Source organism: Diorhabda sublineata, chromosome 2, assembly GCF_026230105.1.
Source record: "Diorhabda sublineata isolate icDioSubl1.1 chromosome 2, icDioSubl1.1, whole genome shotgun sequence".
Taxonomy (NCBI): domain Eukaryota; kingdom Metazoa; phylum Arthropoda; class Insecta; order Coleoptera; family Chrysomelidae; genus Diorhabda; species Diorhabda sublineata.
In genome coordinates, this window is record NC_079475.1 from 2,968,815 (window position 1) to 2,989,551 (window position 20,737).

The 20,737-nt window shown below is 33.1% G+C and overlaps 1 protein-coding gene across 3 annotated transcripts in view; it reads left to right on the forward strand.

Moving 5' to 3' along the window:
• LOC130452766 (integrin alpha-PS3-like) overlaps positions 1 to 20,737 on the forward strand; it is a 91,994-nt gene that overhangs the window by 46,360 nt on the left and 24,897 nt on the right. For all 3 annotated transcript variants that reach the window (XM_056792187.1, XM_056792189.1, XM_056792190.1), the window contains 3 exons: positions 9,107 to 9,179; positions 11,607 to 12,033; positions 14,160 to 14,250. In XM_056792187.1, the coding sequence (XP_056648165.1) occupies positions 9,107 to 9,179; positions 11,607 to 12,033; positions 14,160 to 14,250 (591 nt within the window). The remainder of the gene's footprint in view (positions 1 to 9,106; positions 9,180 to 11,606; positions 12,034 to 14,159; positions 14,251 to 20,737) is intronic.

Below are 20,737 nucleotides of genomic sequence, written 5' to 3' on the forward strand. Positions count from 1 at the left end.
TTTTTGGATAGGACATTGAGAGAGCGAATGTCTGGAGCGGAAGCTATAATAAGTGCGATATTGTCTAGGGTATCATATGTATAAAAAGGAGCTAGTATGGAGTCTTATGGAAAGCCAGTAAGAGGGCTAAATGGTTGATGTAGGCAATAACCGACTTTAACACTTATGAAGCGGTCAGTAAGATATGAATGGTATGGTGACAAATGAAGATTTGGTAGTGGGATAGTCAGAAGCTTTCTAATAAATCCTATATGACAGATCTAACCGAAAGCCTTTTGGGCATCCATGGGTGGTGGCACAGTGTCTTCGATTGATTGAGTTATGATAGTTTGAAGATTGGTGATGGCGTTGTAACTAGTGTTCGAGCCTGAATCGATTATGAAATATTGTTATTATATTTTGGTCGGTCACAGATTCTACCTCTGATTAGCCGTTCAAAGACTTCATCTAGGACGCTTATGAGCGATATGGGGTAAGACTCAGGCTTAGTGAGGTCTTTGCCGGGTTTGGGAATGTTGTTGGTAGATTTCTAACATTGAAGAAAGTATGAAAATGCCACGTAGACCTTAAATAGGCCGCTAGGGAGAGTTGTCTCAAGTAGATTTTTCAATGTCTGTCTAGAGATTCCGTTCCGTCCGGGAGCGGGAGTTTATCCCAACTCGGCAAGCCGATTGGACCATTTCAGTCAGCTGGAGTGAAGCAAATTCGCAAGCTATTTTTGAAGAGGGCAGCTTTGTCTTCGGAGGTGAAGAATTCTTGACCTTACACTTCATGCTGTGACTCTACGTACTTTTTTACAATTCCAATAAGGATTTTGGAGTCTGCGGACAGATAAGAGGTTTGTGGTTTTTCCAGGGTAATTGGAGCAGAAGACTTTGAGGGCTTCAATCCTCTTAGCACAACGTGGGTGGTAATCGGGGTATGAACCGCTGCAATTTTAGAATTTTCGGGTTCGTGGTCCTATGCACCCAGACAGATTGGATTTGATCTGTAGAAGCCTGCGGATTGGCTATTTGACGGGTAGTACAGGTGAAGCATTGGAATTTGAAACTTCACAGTAGTGCGAAAGTCCAGAATCTGATGCCACAAGGGAGGGCGTAAGGATAAACTATTTCGGAATTGTTAATGATCCTAAACATGAAAGTGGGATTTTGTAAAATTCCTCGACTGAGTAGAATTTTTGCAGACCAGGGAATAGGTGGTTTTCCACGATCTCAAAGAAAATCTTGGAGGACGTTGTACGGGATTGATTGGAATCACGACGATGGCGTAACGGATTTTGTTGTTCAACGTTTCGAGAGGAAAGAGGCGTAGATTTTAAAGAGATATGTGCCGTTGGAGTTGGCTTCGAGGAAGTTCATTTGCTCTTTCAACGGCCTTTAGGGTTTGAGGAGATTATGAAGTTCTCTCTGAGAAATATATTTTTGAAGAAGGCTTCTTAGGTTTAAGGTTCGAAGATAAAGTAAGTGAAAAGTATGGGGTTTTATTGTTGGGAAGTTAGGTAGGTTGGGGTTGTTTGTAACTTTGGGGTTGTTGAGTTGTTTGTGGAGTTTGTATAGTACGTTATAGATAGGACGGTTTTTGTATGTTTTGGGTTGAGGTTTTTGAAAATAAATTTCTATTCTTTTTAGGCGTGGCGCCTAGGAAAGTGTAATTATTAGATGGAAAGAATTTTTGCGAAATCCTAGATAAGTAGGATTTGGGAGAGAATGCCGGAGATGAACTCCTGATATAGTTTAGTTATCAGGGGATCTTGTTAGTGTCTAAATGGGGTTGGATAATCAAAGCTGACAGTGGACTCAATGACGAAGGGAGTTTCATTCCCCGGTTAAATAACTCCTGATCATTTTTATTGCCTGTTTTTTAAATGGGAAGGAACACTTTTTGAAAAACATTATGTTATTCCAGCAATTTTTGAAGTTGCTACTGTTCATTTCATACCACAATACCCACTTCTGCAGTGATTATTACTAGATCCGAAATTATAGAAAAAATATTCAAATATTGTCCAACTGTGGAGATCTTGAAAATCATAACAACTATTTTTTAATTCCGTTTTTTATTCGGAAACTTTGAAATTGAAACTTTTTCAAAATGGTAGACACAGACCGATTCATGCATACGGTGTGAAATAGCCAAATGGAATAAATTCGTTAATGAATAAATGGGGGCGTGTTGGGGAAAACGCTTGGAGACGTCGATTGTATTTTTATATGTGCATTTTTTCAAATAAAAAAATTATATATATAGTGTGTCATGTGACAGAATCTATACCCTCTATATATTATTTATATTTTAATTATTCAAAAAATTCTAACATAATTCATATATAATGTTCTATAACTATCTTCAACTGTTTCTGGAATATTAAGATTCATGACAAGAATTAATATTGTTACGGGTTTGATTTAGTTAAGTATACGGTATCTGTAAAATGATCTATTAACCTTTAAACAGTCATATAAATAAATAGAATCATCTGTGAATTAAAATAATTTTATTAACTACTCATAATTTCTTTACCATTACAGGTTATATGATTTGACACTAATTACAATCAAATTAATTAACATTTAAGTTTTCCATGGAACTGATAAATGTGTATTCAATCATTCTATCTACTCAATATAGTTCTGTGCCATACAAATCTTCTCTCAGTTATCTGCAGGCCAGGCATAAAATAGTTCCAAAATCCCTAAGTGTGGAACTTTACCTTCTATAGCAGGGGTGCTCAAACGGTCGATCGCGAGTGCTTTTTGAGTAGATCTCGAGAAGAAAAAAATTTTTAATAAGTAGGTAGGTAACTAAACTACAAAAATGTATTACGTAATAAAATAACACTGCTTGCGGCAAAAGGCGGCTTTATCAAAGGAACGCGCGGCACTTGTCAAAGAAAAGCCGCGTTGTTCCTAGACTAAACTGTACTGTCTAGTTTCGGGCGGCGCGTTTGTCGGGAACATTCGAGACTTTCTTTCACGCCGATATAAATGTTGCGCCTGCATGAATTGGAGTCATTCTGAATTGTAACTTGATAGCGATAATACGTCGATACAAAGTTTATTATTAAATAGTGGAAAATGTGCAGTGAAGAAATCTAAAACGTATCATTTTAATAAGGATTGGGAGGAAGAATTTTTCTTTTGTATGGTGAAGGATAAATGCATTTGTGTTATTTGTCGTGCGTCAGTTGTAATACCTAAGCGTGGTAACTTAGAGAGGCATCATAAAACGGTTCATAAAAACTATCAAAAGGATTTTTCGCCACAGAGTGAATTTAGAAAACGGAAAGTAAGTGATTTTATATCTTGTTTGAAAAAAGAACAAACCATGTTCACAAAACCAGCCAAACAATCAAAAGCTGCTACGATCGCGTCATTTAAAATATCTCATATATTGGCGAAACACAAGAAGCTATTCGAAGATGGATCGGTGGTGAAGGAAGCATTTATTGAAGCGGGTGAGACTTTATTTGGAGATTTTAAAAATAAAACAGAAATCATGTCTGCTATTAGAGAACTTCAGTTATCTCGTCCGACTGTCACAAGGCGTATTGAAGTCATGAGTCAGGACATCGCAGATAAACTAAAACATGATATCATGGAATGTACATACTTTTCTTTACAGTTTGACGAATCCACCGATATGACAGACACTGCCCAGCTATGTATTTTTATTTGGATGGTATTCAGTGACATGTCGGCTAAGGAAGAATTTTTGACAATCATTCCTCTGAAGGGAAAGACCCGTAGCGAAGATGTATATGAAGTTTTCTTTAATTTTGTAAAAAACTACGAGCTACCAATATATAAATTAGTGCGCATTACAACCGATGGAGCACCAGCAATGACTGGAAACAAAAACGGTTTTGTGGCATTGTGTCGAGCTAATGAAGAATTCCCTTCATTTTTTTCATTCCATTGCATTATACATCAACAAATTTTGTGTTCCAAAGTTTTAAACACGGAGGAAATTATGGGCATTGCAACAAAAATTGTGAATTCCATCCGTGCACGTAGCTTGCAACGGCGGCTCTTTCAGTTGCAGTTGGAAGATAGGGAGTCAGCTGAACACACTGATTTAGTTCTTCACACAGACGTCAGGTGGTTGAGTCGCGGAAAGTTCTTACAAAGGTTTCAAGAATTATTGCCCGAAATAACAGCTTTTCTGGACGGAAGAGGTGATGACACTCAGATTTTGAAAAACGAAAAATGGCTGACTGATTTGGCATTTTTGACTGACATCACAATGCACTTAAACATCGTTAACTTGGAGCTTCAAGGTAAAGGTAAAACTATTATTGAGATGATTAGCGCAGGAAACGCATTCAAAAGTAAATTGCAACTTATGATAGATCAACTGAAAAGAAAGGATCTGAAACATTTTCCGTCTTTGAAAGCAAGGATTCCTCAGTTTAATTATGATACGTATGAGGCTGAATTATCAAATATTTTGGGACAATTCGAAATGCGTTTTTATGATTGCAGTAAATTGGAAAATATAGCATCATTTATGAGTTATCCTTTTTCATCTGATACAAATTTCTGGTGTTTTATATCTGAAGATAAATATCCGAATCTAAGGCAAATCGCCCTTCAACTGACGGCATTGTTTGGGTCAACTTACTTGTGCGAGTCTGCATTTTTTGAAATGAAGATAATTAAGTCAAAATATCGCAATCGACTAACTGACGATCATATGTCATCATGCTTGCGATTAACACTCAGTGGTTACGTACCATCTTATGAAAAGTATGCTGAGGACATACAGTGCCACGCTTCAACATCCAAAGCCACTCTTTAGTTAGGTTTAACACCATATGTAACTCTTTCGTTTTGTAACAACCAATAAACTCGCAATTTTGAATAACTATGAGTTTTTTCATTGATATTGTAGAGAAGAACCTAACTAAACCTAACCCAAACCTTGACTAAAATAATGTACCTATATTGTGCAGAAAGCTAATATTTATATATGCTACGGTACACCCTACCTAGGTAGGTAGGGTGTATCGTGTATGTACGACAACCCTGCATCACACATACTTGCAACCCCTCAGAGTCGATCGTAAGTAGTCTAAAAATATTGAGCCAGCAGTTCAAGTTTGAGCACCCCTATTCTATAGCTTAAAACTTTTTTATGTTCTTTTCTTGATTTTTTGTCTTCGAGGGATTTGAAACCAATTTTAAGCATATGCTTAGCATTCTAGAATATCTAGGATTTTCACCCTCTGGGAAAAATATAACTATTAGCTACTTTTAAGTAACTAAGTTATATCAGAATCTTTGGAAATAAACTCTAATAAGAAGATTTAGAAATTTAAGTTACTAATACACCAATAAAGTCGCATAAAAACATCGGCCTTAATTTAACTGTTACATTCGTTAACTTCATTGTTTGGTTGTACTTAAATAACTACTCTTCAAGTATCACGAACAACTCCGTATAACCCGTAAACCGGGTGGTACTAATCAACAAGCGACAAATTCTATAGTAATACATTAAGGTAAATACTTAGCTTTATAAGAACTGATCCACCCAAAGGTGGGAGTGTAGAACTACTGATTTGGAGTGCAGCTGCATGTATATCAGCTACAGCTTCCCGAGTGCATTTAGGCTTGTTCCATTTATCCGCTGCCTAAACTCAAGTAAACTAATTCCATTTAATGACAATAGGGAATCAGCATAGACATCTTACCCTGAAAGTGATGTAATATTGATAAATTTGTGCACTTCTTCATGTTTCGTTGTATATTTATATGTTATTATACTTACACTGACAGCTGGAAACCAACTGGTACCACTTGGGGTATATTAATTTGTAAAATGGTTAATAACTTCCTCATATTTTTACTATTTAGAAGTACTATATAAACGTAGCTTATAAAGTACATACCACTTTATATTTACTCTACTCTACTTTGAATTTCGTTAACGGTACAGAATAAAATCATAAAAATGGTTCATTTAACAAAAATGCACAAAATAACCTTTCTACAAATTATTAATTATGGAGACAACACACGGACATAAATGGAAGCTGCTCGCTTATTACACGAAACATTTGCAAAGTTGCCACCTATGTCACAAGGAACAATTAGAAAAATAGAAAAGCAGTTTCGCGAGCTTCATAATGTAAGACTAATTCGAGAATTGCTACTTAAGATTTGAGATATGGCAACACTGATGTGAATATGTCAAATAAAGTTTAACGTTTTTAATGGTGGACGTACTCGGAATGTACTATCATACGAGTGACATTCAAGCTGTTTATACTTTATAGATACTTGTCACATTCATCTTGGTCAAAAAATAGAATATAATCGCAATGATTTTCTATGCCTTTCGACGTGGATTAAACCAACATCAGTGTGTCGATCAACTTGCCTTGATTTGGTGATTAAACCATTTCATGTTACCATATTCCGCTAGTTTTGCGAATTCAATCGTGGTCGCACTTCGCTACAGGATGAATAACATACCGTGAAATTGAGGCATACTTAGGCATTAGTTCCACTCGCATACATTGAATATTGTATGAACATTTCGCTGTCAAGATTTGTTCAAGTTGGATGCCGCATATATTGGCAATAGGTCATAGAAAAGCTCGTGTCGGTTGGGGCAAATAAATGCTGAAATATTCAATCGCAGTGCTTCAAAAGATGTCTATAAAGTCGTAATAGGCGACGAATCATGGATGTGAGCTTATGAACCAGAAACTAAACAACAAGGATTTTATGGATCTGATCTTTTAAGACGAGACAATTCCAACAAAATTTGGACGCGCACGAAGCACTTCGACATGTCGCCACCGTTCCATTAGAGCAACGTAGAACGGTCAATTATGAATTGTACACCAGTATTTTTTTGGCAAAAGTGTTCGAAAACATCAGGCCAACCAATCGCAAAAGACTAATCATTCACCACGACAATGCGAACTCTCACATAGTTCAAACAAAAACGTTTTTGAACAGGCAAAATATCGAATTGATAGGTCATCCGCCGTACAGCTTGGCACTTGTTTGGCTCCAAATGATTTCTTCTTAAATAAATTGCGATTTCAACGTTTCTACACCTTAAGTAGCGGTTGATGCATTCAAATAACATGTTTTGGAGGTACCTCAATCGGAATGGAAAAAATGCTTCTACAATTGGTTCAAACGCATGCAGAAGTAAGCTAAATGGAGAATATTGTTAATATTATGAATATTTGTTTTTATTGGTTTATAACAAAACTTAACTACTAATTCTTGTATAAAAAGTAGCTGACCAAAGTGAGAGATGAGGGCACATTTACATTTCACGATCATGTTAATAGTCAAAATTGCCGGTATAGTCTAATGAGAGAAGAACATACGCAGTATCCTGAAAAAGTTTTTGTTTTGGCAGAAATTGTTGGAAATCATATCGTAGGTCCTTTTTTCATTTATGTCAACTTGGATCGAGATAAATAGTTCGAACTGCTCCAAAATAATATGCCAACTTTGACTAAATTATATACAGATCCAGTAAACCCACTAGTTTCTGCGAATTAACTGGTTTCAGCTCGCTATTAACAAATCAATGTCCGGCAGTACCTGAACCAAAATTTTCCAAATCGGTGAATAGAAAGGCGCGGATCAATAGAATGTTGAGTAACGTTAGAAAACATACCAGATTAGCATGTAACTGAGACTTGCTCACCGAGCATTTTAAACATTTCCTACGTTGACAGGTTTTTTTTTACATTATTAAGAAATAATAAGTATTAATTATTAGGTTTTTAGTGTAATGTAGGCAGTTTGTAAAGTAAAATAATTTTCTTTTTAATGTTAATTTTTTTTAATAAATCTGAGAACACTTAATGTTTAAAAAATAGTTGAGGATCGTTATAATTTGAATTGATAATATACAAGGAGTTGCATTGAAAATAAAAATGTTGGTTTTGGCACTATCATATCACACAATAAATAATTTATTTATTTGAAATAAGAATCCGCATTTAAAAATAAAAATCGCCGTGCTCAATCATCAAGCGTGCAAAAAGATTTGTTGGGAAGAACTTGCAACTCGTGTGGCTTGTATTTCGCTACAAAAAAAAAATTCAAAATTCATAAGCAAAGCATACATGGTTCATCTGTGTCGTTATCAGAAAGAGTCAAGCTGTTAGAATTTATTGCAAGACGAGGCAAAGGAATATTAATAAGGAAAAAAGCACAATCAGAGAAAAAATCGAATGAGTGGATGAAGGGAACGTTGATATAGAAAATCTGAATATAATCAATTATTGTGGACTTGAGATAAATTCTGTTCCAGAAATTCATAATGTTGAAGAATTGTTGGAAAAACCTTTTATCAAGGATACGAAATGATTTTTATAATTGTACTGATTAATCTAAAATGAGTGTAACTTACGATACGCCTAAAATTTATTTATTTTTAATAAGACAAAAAATGTATCAGAGCAAATATAATTTCAACATCATATAATATGACATTAGATAATTTAGCTTGCAATATTTAAGTTAAATAAACAAGTATAAGCAAAGCATCGTTTTTAAATAGCTTTTTTATGGTCTATATAACTCGTTTTCTTTTTCGAGAGGTTGTTACGTTATCCTCAGGGCCGGATTAAGCTAGGGGCTTCGGGGGGCTATAGCCCCGGGCCCCAGGTCCAAGAGGGCCCCATCATTTGGAAATCATTCTGTATTTTTTGATGTGTTGATACCACAAATCTAACGTATTGATATTATTTTGTGAATTTTTACGGGTTTTCGAATTCCTTAAGGGGGCCCCGTCATTATTTTAGCCCCGGGTCTTATAAATCTTAATCCGGCCCTGGTTATCCTAGACAGATAGAGTACGATTGTTACGGTAGCGTTACAGACGGACAGACAGGCCATAAAATTTTGAAATTTCAGCGTTACGTAATTTATGAACAGTCCCTAACATGCAACGCGCCTAATTTTACCAAGGGAAAACGGGTATAATACTTCACATATTTGATATTTTAAAGGAAAACTCTTACTCGTAAATCCTCGACATATATCTCAATACTCTTATTCAGAAAAAAATGTTTTTCATTTCGTTTCAGTTTCATATAAAATATTCATACGAACTTTTTTTGTAGGAAAATTGAACAAGAAACAAATTACTATGGTAGTAGTTCACTTATGGCATCCCTATTGACTCACACATATAAGGTAATATAAAATTTATTTATTATTTATTTATTGGCTTGACCGCTTACTATTTGCAATATTATTTGCAATCAACTTAAAAATAATGCAAAAATAGTAATAATCTGAAAACTAAAAAAACATTATTTAATAGTAATACAAATTAGATATAAGGAAAGAACTTTTCTAACCCTCCAAATGAAGGTAGAATGATTAGTAAAAGATATTTTAATGTAGAAAGCCTGTTTGATGTCCGTTGAAGTGAATATTTTATGTTGATAGATACTGTTATAAGTAGAGCCATTATAGAACTATGTTAGAAAGCACCCTCTGCTGTTTTACATTAAAATGATATATTTTATCAATCACTCTATCCTTATTTGGAAACTTAAATTAATTTGAAATTAATTTAAGTTTCCAAATTTGCTATTGAAACTTCACCAAAATGTGGACAAATCACATGTCTGCGACATACTTTTTGTAAGTGGTTCTTAAGCAACGAGACAAAAATTTATGAAATTCTTGTATTCTCATCGGTGCAAAATTTCAAATGGATCCAATGTTTTGAAATACTTGAAAAATCCAACAATTCAAATTTCAAAATAACAGGTTTTGAGTACGAAAGCAAAAATCAGAAAATCTCTGCTAAAGCGGAAGCCGTTTAACGGAAGACTGACGCCTCAGAGATTTACATCATTTTTGTTACGGTGATTATATTATTAGCTGCTGCCATGTTTCGGATATCATTTGTCAAAATTTCTATCAAATCTTACAGAAAGGTGAATTTCAGTATTCGTATAGAGGAAACTGCTCTTGCTCTTCGATAAATATGGAGAAAAATGAAATTCGAGTGTTGATAGAATATTTTTTAGTTGGAAAAGCAGATAGATGAACCAAATATTATCCTGAAAGTGTTCCGTGTAATGAAGTGATTTTCATGTGGTTGTGGTCTGCAGCTATTCAAAAAACAGTTAGGTTAGGTTAGTTAGTTAATAAAATCCGAATATGTAACAGTCGTTGAATATCTTCAAACCAAGTGAATTTTTCCTTCGATATGTCACAGTAGACGTAACTAGGGTGTGTCTTTATACTCTAGTTTCAAAAATACAGAAACAATGGATTTCATTATATGAAAATACTCCCCAGAAAGTAAAAAAAGTGATAGCCATAAGGGTTTGGGTTTCCAAATGTATAAAACTAGGCTCATTTGTATACGTTGAGATGCCAGCCTTAGAAAAAATGAGTGCATTTGTTGAAAAACATAGTTGATCCATCACGAAAATGCGCCTTAACTCTTCTGTATATATAATATTTAGTTGAATATATTTGGCAAAACAGTTTATGACGGTATTTAACATATAACTCAGTCCATGATTTTTTATTTTCTTGGTTCCAATTCTTGCCCTTTGTATTCCTTATACTTCTTTAGTTTGTGTAGATAGGATACTCTTACATTTCTGTTTTTTACTCCCCTACCTCTTTCACTTTTTCGTTCTATCAATATTCTTTTAAATCCTGTGTTCGTAATTTTTCTTATACTTCATGATCTTTCTTCTGCATTTAGTCCTACGTACTTACTTGTCTTGTTTTCGTTGCTGCCGGTTAGATTTTCATACAGTTATTCTTGATACTTTTTGACCTTGGTTAGTTACTATTTTAATTTGTAGCACCTAATTTCTTATTCACTATTTTCACTTTGCAGTTTCTTTATTCTTAATGTTTTTTATCCATTCCCTTACTAGTAGGAAATGATCACTTCCAATCTCCGAGCCTCTCCTAACTTTCACATCTTTTATTTAGGTCTACAATCATAAAATTACGGAATTTCTAAAGCAATACCAAAAACTGAGGAAAAAAGTAAATTACCAATATCATAAATTTTTGGTAGACCTGAAAAATTCATGCCTCTCAGCGCAAATATCGCAAAGTCTATTTCTGATAGTATCTTTAAGGATCTTAAACAATTTTTGGACTAACCAATAGTTGAAATAACTTCAGATCCAGTAGAGTTCTGAATGAACTGTTGCCAGTCTACGCAGATTTTCTCTGAATTCGCCTTGAAGTATTTAATCTGCCAAACTTCCTCCGAAATACTTTTTTCGGTGGTCAACTTAGTTGCAGCAGATATGAAGCAGGTTTAACGGATCGCATATCAAAGAAAGATTGCTATCCAATGACTACTGATTTGAATTAGAAACCATTGTTTAAATTTTGAACTTATTCGAAAATTTTATTTTTTTACTAATAAAAGTAGAATATGTATTTTTAATAATGCATAAAACTAAATTTTTTTCTATTCGAATATTTTGACAATTGCTTTGCCCATATTAATACAAACTTACGTAAATAATAAGTATTATAATAAACACATACTTGTTTAAAGTTGTAGATAAATGTCAGTAGAAGCGTGTGATTTTGAATATTGTTATTTTCAATAAAATTAATTTTCAGATTGAAAAGTTTGGAGTTAGTCCCTTAAACAGCATCAAAGTTAAAGTTCAAGTTCCATATAAGTATCAAACAAAAGAGAAGAAAATTCAATTCCTCACTATTTCTCCAATACAAGCCTTTTTTGCAGGACAACCATTGTCTTGTAATATTTCCGAAGAGAAAGAAGCTCTAGATGAATTAGGTTTACTGAAACGGAGAAGAAGACAGGTAGAAATTTTCAAGAGCATTACAGAAAGCAATAAAAAAGAAGATATCAAAATAAACGAAAAGGAAATCACGATAACAACAAATAAAACATTATATTTAAATTGTACTACGGATGAAGTAACCTGTTTTGATATTGTTTGTACCTTTGGCCCATACACAAGAAAAAATAATCCAGCTTCAATTAGTTTTTACATGAATGTTAATATCACACACTTAATAGGTAATAGTATTTTTCAATAATTATTTATGATACAAGTAAGTGAAGTGATAGTTTTACGCACGAGTTGCGAATATGATTGAAACGAGCAGAGCGTAGTGAGTGCCTTTTTTCGAAAAGAGAGAATACACAACACAAAATTATCTAAGGTAACTTGATAAATATGAAAATAGAAAAGAGTGTTATAATGATTATGCCATTTAAAAATCACTGTTATTTTTCCACGTTTTTAGACGTATGAGTTTTTAAATGTTCATATTTTAATGGTAGTCATAGATAAAAAGGTTTTTTATGTTATTAATATGGTTCTTCCAATATCAATTGCAAAAGTCAGTTATGAGAGGACCATCAATATTCATTCATAAACATAAATGCTTTTCTATTGGCCGAAGGTGTATGTACACAATTTCTTTGAAATATTCCTGCTAGAAAGTCTGCGATAAGCATTGGCGTGGCTTGGTGAGATTAATTTAATTCATAAATTTCTTTAGATAAATAAAAAGACAATGAGATTGCACAATGTAGTGAGAATAAAGACAGGTATGAATTTAATAATAAAGATTCAGATATACAAGCACAGCAAGTTATTTTAAATGTATTCGAATGTTTAGAAAAGGAAAATATTCAGCAATCTGATAATGCAATTAGAATTGTTTAATTAACTAGAGTAAATAAATTTTCCATTTATTGAGTATTTACGAAAGGAGTTGCTGTGGATCATTCACAGAAAAACTTATTTGCTTGAGTTCTAATAGACGAATGTAGTACAAAAAGGACTCAGTCCACGTCTGGTACCCTGTTTAAACCAAACTCCATTACAGGCATGTACATTTTACTGTCTTATTTACGTTTTATAATTTAATATTTAGCTGTAGCAAGTTAACGAGGTATAATAATTACCTATTTATTTCTAAGTTCCAAATAGGACTACAATTAACTGCATCTGTCTAAATAACGGCGAATAATGCCGTCTAATTTATAATGATTCGATTGTCTTTTAACGAATACTTTCTAGCATATGGTAGATCGAAAAAATGGCCGGCAAAGATTTTTATAATCTGCAATTGATATTGGAAGAACTATAAGGCGCTAAAAACTGTATTCATATTATGAATTCTTCCTATGTATTTGAAAAGTTAATAATTCTCCTTACATTTAAAAGTGAGTAGATAAATCTTCAGCAATTTGCACTGCTGAATTTACCAAAATGACATCGCATATATACAAGGGTTGCTACTGAAGTTTTAAGATATGGCAACACTGATGTGCTATTTGAGTTGTTTACGGATACTTGAAACATTCCTCTTGGACAACAAATGTAATTAAATCACTGACATATTCGTGTGGTTTTCTATGAATTTCGACGTGGATTTAACCAACAGCAGTGTGCCAATCAACTCGCTTCTACTTTTGTTGATGAAGCATCTCGAGCCACCGTGTTTCACTAGTTTTCCGAAATCAATCGAGGTCGCAATTCTCTACAGGATGAATTTGGCTCTCCAAAAAGATTTTTTCGCATTGGATACCGCATAATTTGACAATCGCTTAAAAAAAGCTCGTATCGATTGGTGCAAATAAATGCTGAAAATCACAAATCACATATTTTGGATATATTCTATCGGAATGGAAAAATGCTTCAAATAAATGTGTATTCATCTCAATAGAGAATTTTTGAAAAATAATAAAGCCAAATACAATAATAAATATTTGTTTTTATTTGTCCATCTCAAAACTTTAGTATTAATCCTTGTATAATAAGAATTATGCAATATGTGAGGATATGTAGATATAAAGAATGAACAAAAAGCTTGTTCCAAAACCTCAATGGGGCGAAATTAATAAAAACGAACACACAAAAATGTTGAAGAATTAAATTAAAATAAAAATAAACAAAAAATATAAAAATGTTAGGATAGATATTGTGATCAATTTATAAATATTTCTATATAAAACTTATCTGAACAGTATCCAACATATTACTTTGATAAATTTAAGAAAAAAGCTATGGTTTTTTAATCATTCCAATACGTAATTGAAAATTATTTATTCACTTGCTTAAAACCAAAATATATATTTCGAAGAAATGTGAAACAATTTCAAAACATTTTTATCAATAATCTATTTTTTAGATATGGCGAAACATAAAGATGCTGTACTTATTTCCACAAATGGTGAAGTTATAATAGACTCTCCTGAAATATTCATTCAAAATGGCAACAGGTAACTAAACAATTTGTTGTTTCGACTTTATTGCTTAATTTGTGATAATTTGTTTCTGGCCAATACATAAATGTGTCGATATAAATTCGAATTATAAATACTATCATACGTTTTTATCTAATTCTGCAGTATTTCTTGATTTTCTGAATGTTGATTACTCGTTTTATAGGTTGCTAGACATGTTTTTTCAAGAACATCAAACCAATGTATTATATTTCTTGGACATTAGACATAAATATTAAGTTTGCCATATTTTGTTGAAAACTCATATCCTTCATATCATTCGAAATTAATTCTATATAATACTCCCCACATTAACTTTGACATGAGACGAAACTTACAGTCTAGTTGTGCAATATCTAGCAATAATAGCCGTCTCATTTATACTTCTTCACTCGGCTATGCCTTAACTTTCAAGAATCTTTAGACGACATGATATAAAAATTGCAAACAAACAATAACTTACAATCATTCAATTTTCAGTAATTTTCAATTGACTAACATAATTTATGAAATTCCTTGTTCTAATTATAACAAAGAATACCTACATTAGTCAATCTATAAAATCATTGATTGTTATCGTTTTCATCTTTACTGCAAAAAGTACACTCTAAGGCAATATCTTAACTATAACGAATATTGCATTATTCAACCTATCAGGAATGATCCCTATTTAGCAAACGTCCTTTTGCGTCAACTGAACTTACCGACCTAAGAAATGTGACGTCGTGATTCTGCAGGACATTGAAAACCTAATTAATGGGGTGGTGCTCCATCTTGCAAAAACTTAGCAATATTTATTGTCCTAAATCCTAAAATTTTACTAAACAGATGATTGAATCTGTGTTTTAGTTCCGAACATCTTCAAAATGATAACATTTTGCAATAAAAAAAAGATATTTGAAAAATTGATTAGTCGTTGACTTGTTGAACTTTATAAATATATACGTAACTGTTTTGCAATATACAGGGTGATAATTAAGACTTTCCAAAGTAACGCATATCTTATTGTACTTCTATTGTATATTTTATGACGCCAACTTACCGTATGCAAATATTGTTAGATGTGACACACTGGCTGTTTAAAGGTTAATGAATTTCAATTTTTGTAATAATTTGACAATTTTTATTTAAAAATTAGAAGTTTTATTGGGAGTTTCTAATTTCTAACAGAAAATGTTAGTTAGAATAATAATTTTTATTTGACTGAACTATGAGTAAAATAATATCCAGTAAAAATGTTGTCGCGTTCTCGGCAGTAGAGACTATAGCGCATTTTTTACTGTTAGCAATTAAGTTTCCATAAAAAAATTGACGTTTCTTTGTTGTGGTCTTTATCAAAACATTGACATTGATAACTTGCAAAATTATGTCGATCAATAGATAACCTACAACCGGAATATCAATACAACTACAAAAATGCAATTAATGGCTTTTACATATTTTTGCGAACTAACAACTGAAAAAAAATAATAGTTTACCTAACAAGTTCAGAAAGTGGTCTTTTACTGAACGAGTGGGCAAATTGCAGGGCGAGCCGCAGGTAAAAAACCACTTTCGGGACGTATTACGTACAATATTTTTTTAAAACGGGCATTGTTGTACAATAAACACAATCAAATGCATCATTTTGAATATCCACTTTATAATAAATGTCACGTTTTCAAAACGTCAAAATATGTCAAGTTATTATATAGTTTTAAATAATACAATACTCGGTTACTATAGAAACCAATTGACACTATCTTAGACTAACTATTTTATTATTTTTTTCATCAAAGATAAGCCGAAAAGTAAATAAAAATGAGTCCTAGAAAAGCTTTTACCGGATTAATATTAATGTCCCGAGTGCATGTCAAATTGTCGATAATTTAATTTTCTCGAGTGCGCGAATGCGCACGAGAGGAAATTATGAGACAATTTGACATGCACGAGAGGGCATTTTGGCAGACTATTTCCTGAGAAAAATTTAATTTAAAATAAACAATAATTGTTCCTTTTCTTAAAATATAAAATTAAAACCAAATGATGTTTATTAATCCTAGACGAAAATTTGGCACTAGTGCAAATTATCGATAATTTGCACTAGTGCAGTATTAATGCTGAAATTTGATCGTTGCTAGGTAAACATTAAATATTACAGCTTTTTGGTTGGCTTAAATTTTTCGAAGGAAATAGTCACAATAATTTTCTGGCTCGGTCCGACAAAACGAGATTTTCCGACCTAAAAATAAACCAGAAAGTACTAATTTCTAACCCGTTTTAAAAAAATTATTGTGGTTAAAACAGATTTCTATTTTGATATTCATGATGTAGGTGATCTATTAAACAATAGTATTTTATCTGATCCCTGTATCAAATGTGACACTTTAAGTCACTCTTACATCAGGAAACGTCACATTTTTTATAACCTTCATATATCATTTATGAAAAGTAGTTATATAAAAGCTTTACGTAACTGTTTAAGTTTCAAAGAATAATATATTAGTTATTGTGAAAACTGACAATTTTTTCATTATTTAAACTGACTCTTGACTAATTCAAAAGTATTTTAAGATTTATAAACATTGAAAACAATATTGTTAAAGACAGTTATTTAAATTAATTCCATTTTCTAGGTGAATATACTATTGTCTAATGTTAATTTCATTCGAAGCTGTGATATCTACATGTATGCCAGATACATGGCCCAGAATGTTTTCTGAAAAACTATCAACGTAGCCTTCGGCTACACTGTTAGATTTCTATCTTCCGAATTGCTTTATTTCCAGAATGTCCGCTCCTGAGTCAGCCTGAGCCGAGAGAGCGTCAGAAACAATGTCCTGTGTACCCTTTTAACATTAGGTAGACCCAGGTACTGAGCAATTTTTGCTGGTAACTTTCCAAGGTATTTATGCCCACGGGTTGTATGCCACATTTTCCATTATAATACCGCACAAACAATCTGTCATACTTTACAGTAGGAGGTCTAATATTTCTATACTTTTTGAAGAGGTCAACCAGATTGATACCAGCAATATTTCCAGCAATGACCACAAATTCGCGAATAACGTGTGTTTCTGGAATTTTAATTTTAAAGGTACATGCATCAAATACGTCTCCTTCTCGTAGGAACGTCGGTTCAGTCTTCCTGCAGGCTCCGGCAATCCATATTATCATTGGGACCTAAGGAATAGATTTATTTAATAATAAATTAGATACATATCGTAAATTGAGTCGAACTTTTGCAAATAGAAATATTTCGATTTCTTCCTTTTTTACAAATCTTTCTACATTCTCCTTCGTCAAAATCTTCGATTTTTTTACTGGTATCCTGTTAACCGTGTTTTCAGCCAAGCCAAAAGCATAGTGTACTTCTTGATATCGACATTTCTACGCACGGTGAGCTCAAATCTCAATATTGAATATGTAGTCCACAAAGTCGACACTCTTTATGTTTTTAAATTTTCAAAAAAAGCAAGTAGTACCTTTTCGTTGTTCCTTATATTTTTGAAATCGCAATTCTCTATCTGAAGACATTTCAAAAAATTACTTCTGACTTGTTTTGACATGTTAAAAATCGTTGTTTGCTTGCATAGTAACAATACTAATACCATTTGATTCCACAAGAATATTTTCATTGTAAGATTCTTTATAATATTATAAAAGCGCGGAATTAGATACAACGTTGTACGTAAAGATGAAAAAAAGCGATATCATTCAGCTCACGTAATTTACAAAATTGGCTGGCGCTTGTTTTGGCAAATATTACGCTTGTTGAACAATATCGCTTTTTTAATAACTAGTTATGTAAATAACTATTGCAAGTCTAAACGTAAAATTTTTAGCTGTCTTTAATGTCACATTTTGGTTAATTTAATTAATTTTTTCCTTATAACGTACAAAATTTCTTTCGTTTTGGCACATCTACAGCTATATATTAATTAAATGCAATAACCTGAGCTCGCTACATGGTTCCTGTGAAGATATCGTTGCTACAGACGAACGGACAAAACATATTATAAAAACCGTTTAAATTCATGTAAATCGATCAGTTATTGAGTTATTTGCTTATAGAATTTTTATTTTAATTTTAAATAAAATTTTATTCTCCAAATGTGTAACAAAAACAAAAAATAAAGATCTTCAAAGTAAATATTCTAAATAGGCTTGTTCAAGTCTTAAACAGTTTATGTAAAGATCAAGCTTGGCATTAGTATCATTTTATACAAATATCATAGTAATTACCACTTTTTTAACAATACAAAGGGTGTTAATAGGGTAATAGATACTTAACAAATAATTAATCTCTTCTTCTTCTTATTTTAAGACTATGTCTTGTGTTTTCAAAGAGGCAGCCTAAGTTGTGACTCCGAGGACCAGCTCTCATACCAGCGCTTTGGTGGTCTTCCAAGCGGTCTACTTGTATTGGGTCTCTCTTCCTTTGCGATTTTCGCCAGTCGATCGTCGTCCATTCTATTGACATGATCTCTCCATGCTCTTCTTCTAGTTCTGGCCCATCTCATCCCATCTCTCACTATATCCGGAACGTCACACATTCTTCTGATTTCATTGCTCCTTATTCTGTCTCTTAGAGTTTCCCCTGTGATTGAGCGTAATGTCTTCATCTCGGTCGTTCTAAGAATCCGCTTAGTAGTTGCAGTCTCCGCCCTCGTTTCTATGGCGTATATCATTACTGGTCTGACACAAGTTTTATATATCCGTGTTTTGCTTTCGATACTTAAAAATTTATTCCTCCATATCACGGTTCGAAGGAATCCTGATATCCTAGATGCTGCTGTTGTTTGCGTTTTGACTTCTTGTTTCAAGTTCCTATTGCTCGTGATGTTAACCCCTAAATATTTAAAAGACATAACCTGCTCTACACTTTTATTATAAATTGCCAGTTTGCAACTTCTTGGTTCTCTCGCTATTGTCAAGGATGGTGTCTTTTGTGTCGATATGATCATATTGAATTTTCCTGCAACTGTTTCAAATCTGTGTAGCAGTTTTTGCAGATTATCCTCATCTTCGGATATCACAACCAGCGTAGCAAACTATCTTAAACTCATGTTTTCCCATTCTGTATCCTCTGCCTGCCGTTTTGACTTCTTTTATGATTTCGTCCATTATAATGTTGAAGAGTATTGGGCTGAGATTATCTCCTTGTCTGATCCCTGTTGATACTGGCATTTTACTGGAGAGTTCGTTGTTTGCTCTTACATATGTGCTATTTCCGATGTTCATGTCCCGAATTATGTCTATTGTCCTTTGGTTTACGCCTCGTTCTTTTGGTAGCTCAATGGTGTCATGTAATCTCACTCTGTCAAATGCTTTTGTTAAGTCTATGAAGCACATAAACGCGGTTTTATTGTACTCTATGGCCTTTTCGGCAATCTGTCTTAAGATGAATATAGCGTCTATGGTTGATCTATTTTGTCTAAATCTCTGTTGTTCTTCGCTCATGCCGCTACTTGAGATTTCTTCTGCAATAATTTTTGTTAGTAATTTTGAAGTCGTGCTTAGGAGGCTGATCCCTCTATAATTATTTGATCTTTCTTTTCCCCTTTTTTAAAGACGGGGATCGTTATGCTTACTTTCCATTCCTCTGGTACTTTTCTCTGGTCGTATATCTTGTTGAACATGACATGAATTTGGTCTATTAATTCATTGCCACCATATTTAAGAAGCTCGTTATTAATGTTATCCAGCCCTGATGATTTCCTGTTTTTCATCTTGCGCATTGTTGCTTCAATTTTGTCTTTTGATATTAATTGTTGTTGGATGTCTTCTCCTTCCCCAGATATATTTTCTTGTTTCTGTTCTATGGGTTGGCTTGTTATTGTGTCACCGTAGAGTTCATGGAAATACCTTTCCCATTCTTTTAACGTTATTGTTTTCGTGTGAATGTATTCATTGATTGGTCTTTTGATGTTCCTTATCATATTCCAGATCTTTTTTTGTCCCCCATATAAGTCGTTTTCCATGTCTGATGAGTATTTCTCCCAGAATTTCTCTTAATCGTTTGTATTTCAATATTTGTCCTATTCCTCACGACTTTGTAATCAGCATATGTAATTGTTTGACTTCTATATTGAAGATATGCTTTTCTTTTTTCTTCCGCAAGTGATTTGATTTCGTGTGTGAACCATGGTTTCGTGTTGGGCTTTCCGTTTAGGTTCATCTTTCGTTTGCCTAATGCCTCTTCTGCAGCTGTCCTTATATTAGTACTTAATCTTTTCCATGCTAGTTCTACGGTATCATCTTTCAAGATCTTGTTTTCATTTTCATAATTAATCGTAAATCGTAACTATCTTTCCCACAATGAGATGTACAATATTTTTTGCTCTTATATCTTGGAGATTAAACACATTTAATGAATTATCCTTTATTTAAGTTTCGAGATACAGCTCCTACAATCGAAGATCATTAATTCATACTTACAACCTTTCTTTAGTTTGGAATGCATACTCTAGTTCTAAAAAAATAGCTTACGGAATAATTGCTT